The 3,199-nt window shown below is 35.5% G+C and overlaps 1 protein-coding gene across 1 annotated transcript in view; it reads right to left on the bottom strand.

Moving 5' to 3' along the window:
• Positions 1–3,199, bottom strand: part of OSBPL10 (oxysterol binding protein like 10) — a 195,424-nt gene that overhangs the window by 40,499 nt on the left and 151,726 nt on the right. The window contains exon 7 of the mRNA XM_019508706.1: positions 387–527. Coding sequence (XP_019364251.1) covers positions 387–527 — 141 coding nt within the window. The remainder of the gene's footprint in view (positions 1–386; positions 528–3,199) is intronic.

Here is a 3,199-nt window from a genome sequence, read left to right on the forward strand (position 1 = left end):
AAAAAAATTAAAAAAAAAAAAAAAAAAAAACTATAAAGATCTCATTTTGAAGCCTACAGTAAAATCCAATATTCTATGATGCATTAGAGCAGAATTAGACCATGTGTACCACTGATTACAATCAATATTTTTTTTTTTTTTTGCTGCTGCTGCTGTATTTTTTTTTGCAGCTCATGCCGTGGTTTCTTCCTATGAAAAAAATCTGCCAAGCAAAGCAGATCTAGCTCCAAACCTCTTTTGTAAAGGAGCAAGTCCATTAAATCTACCTTAGAAGGGTTCCTGGAATTCACTGGCGGGGGGGGGATGGACCATAAGAAGCACCAACTTAGTAAAAGAACAAGCAACTTAAAATTAAAAAAAAAAAAAGAGGATTGTGGTGTCCATACCCTGGTAAGGTCCATGCCCAGTTTGAGTTGAGAGATAAGATGAAGAATTACACTACGCTGTTCATCCATGACTCCCAAGTCCTCCTCTTCATTATCTTCGGTATCTGTCATCTCATCTTCAACTGGGATCTGAGTTGAATTCTGAAATGAAAACATAAGGTGTCAGCATCTGAAAAAACGCACACATAATATATCCCTATGCAGGCTTAACAATAGGGATGGCTTGGGCCATCAAAAGCAAATCCCTCTACAAAAATCCACTCCGACAAACTTGTAGTACTATTTTCGGATCTTGGTAACAACAGCAGCAAGTTTACCTTGTAAATAAACTAACTACTAGATAAAGCATTAATAGGTATTAATATTGCAGTAGTTGCAGCCAAGAGCAGTAGTGGCACTAAATATGGAGTAATGAAATGTCTTTTCCAGAAAACTCTCCACTGTGTTTTACTCAATATACCAATGATCACAAAACTCTCTTGGTACACTCAGATTCACAGACACTCAAATAAATACAATGAGAATACTTAATATAAAAAGTTGATTTCAAATTATCCCCCCCCCCCATTTATTCCAGTTGACCAAGTCTAAAAGGCTTGGATTTTATGCATTTTTAACAAAATGTTTAGCAGTGCTAATTTGACCACTGCGTGAAAGAACCCAATCCTAATAAGCACTAAATTGGAGACTGAAATAGACTGTTCAGAGAAATAAAAAATAATTAGAAACTTCCTGATCATGTCAGTACCATGAATTCACTGTGATGTGTGAAGTAATTACTTCTGTATTTAGACAGTAAATGATAATGCCCACTTTTCAGACACTCTAGCTAAGGATTACCAAATAAACATTACTCCATCTCCCTTCAAAGAAAAGAGAAATAAACATTATGCTCTGTTGCAGAGTTTATTCCTTTCTTCTAAAATCATGGTATATTAACAAATTGCATCTGAAAGAGGTGGCAATTACATAACAAAACTATTTTAGTTTGAAATTTGTTCCCCCTGACAACTTAATTAGGACCAGGGTCTAAAAAACTACAGGGTATGTATGAATTATTTGGTTTAGCTCTGTGCAACTGTTCTTGTTTATGTTGCTGAAAAAATTACAATAAGATTGTACATGTCTCCTTAAGACAGCACCAATAGTTCTTGACAGCTAACTATTCTGACTCATTTATATTTAAAATTTTGGGGAAAAACAAAACCAAAAATCCAGCATCACTGCTGCAGCAACAGTTGCTCCATTATTACAATTTTGGCATAAAAGATCATTGTAAAAAACATAGTTTAAGTCTCAGTTCCATGGAATAAAGGGTTGATAACATGTGCATTCTCATATAGTACACAGAATTACATTTTAAAGCAATTCTCTATGAAGATAATCTCCAATCATGCTAAAGGTAGAGTAGATCCCTCAAGTAGTTAACAAAGCACCTTCATTTACCAATATTTACTGACTGGTCTCTATGGTTTGGAGGAGACTTTTTAAAAATTAAAAAAAAAAAATACACATTTACAATTACAATTCACTAAATCAAAATATGGCTAGAAAACCTCTGAGCTTAAATTAGCAAGACTATATTATCCAGCCAACCACCACTACAAGCCAGAACATTAAAAGGTGCTTTTGTAATTACTACATCAAGAAAATAATGTAAATGCTGACCCTACATTAAACTTCAAAACTGGTGAACAGTAATATTAACATCTGTTGGGGCTTTTGAAGGAGTGACACATTTGACTCCCCTCACAAGAAACAGCATGAATATCTCCCATCCTCTCTGCTCACATGCAAATGCATTTCTATTTAACTACAGCACAATTGACAAGTCCTGTTGATTACATTTACTGCCCATGATCTAATTCTGCAATCATCACATATGAGATGCAGAATACTGAAGCCCTACCCTGACATATATCATTCGATTTCAACTGGAGGAACAGCAGGGAAGGGGGCTTCTGAACTTACAGCAGACGTTTCTACATCTGGCTTGCCTTTGATCCAGCTTGACCTCATCGGGAATACTGAGCTATTGAATAAAAGTGCTGCTGCTGCTGCTGCAAACTCGGTTTATGGCAAGCAAGCTCAAACTAGAGTTAGTAGCACTAGGGACAAGCAACAGAACCTCCCCATCCCAGTTTCCACTCCTCCCGCCACACATACATTTCTTTCCTTTTTTTTTTTTTAAAGCTCAGATTAAATATATATAAAAAAAAATAAATAAATAAAAAAAAAGAGTGTATGGGGTGTCAATCTGCTCCCTGTATTTCCAGTCATATGACACCGAGGCCAGTGGACTTAATTTTGTTCCCAGCTAAAAAAAGATGTTTTTGCTGTTGCTCTTTCCTGAAGGATGTCCTGGTACATTGCTATGTGCTTTTAATTTGTTTTAAAAAGTTCTCTCCAAGCAACATAGAGGTGGACACTATACCAGGAAACATGCACATTTTAAAATTTTTTAAAAAGTGCTAAACAATAATGAGCTCCTAAGGGCCGCAAAAATTAACTAAATGATCAGCTCACAGAATTCTGACAACAGTACAATCCTCTGTTGTTGCTGAATGTGAGCAAGAGGCAAAATCTGAGAGAACAGCAAGCGACAACACTGGTGAGAAAACAAGGATTTTATTTTTCCTTTGCAAGTTTACATTTCTCCAAGGCTTGACATTCCAGATTTCTTGCTCACTAAAATGGAAACACCATTTTCAATCATTCTAAAATATTTAGAAGGCAAATATCAACAGGCTGTTCTTACATCTGTTAAAAATCCACACCGTGGTACAATAAAAAAAATATATATATATTTGCCA

The sequence above is a fragment of the Gavialis gangeticus genome, unplaced genomic scaffold, assembly GCF_001723915.1.
Source record: "Gavialis gangeticus isolate Ggan-Ray unplaced genomic scaffold, GavGan_comp1, whole genome shotgun sequence".
NCBI lineage: Eukaryota > Metazoa > Chordata > Crocodylia > Gavialidae > Gavialis > Gavialis gangeticus.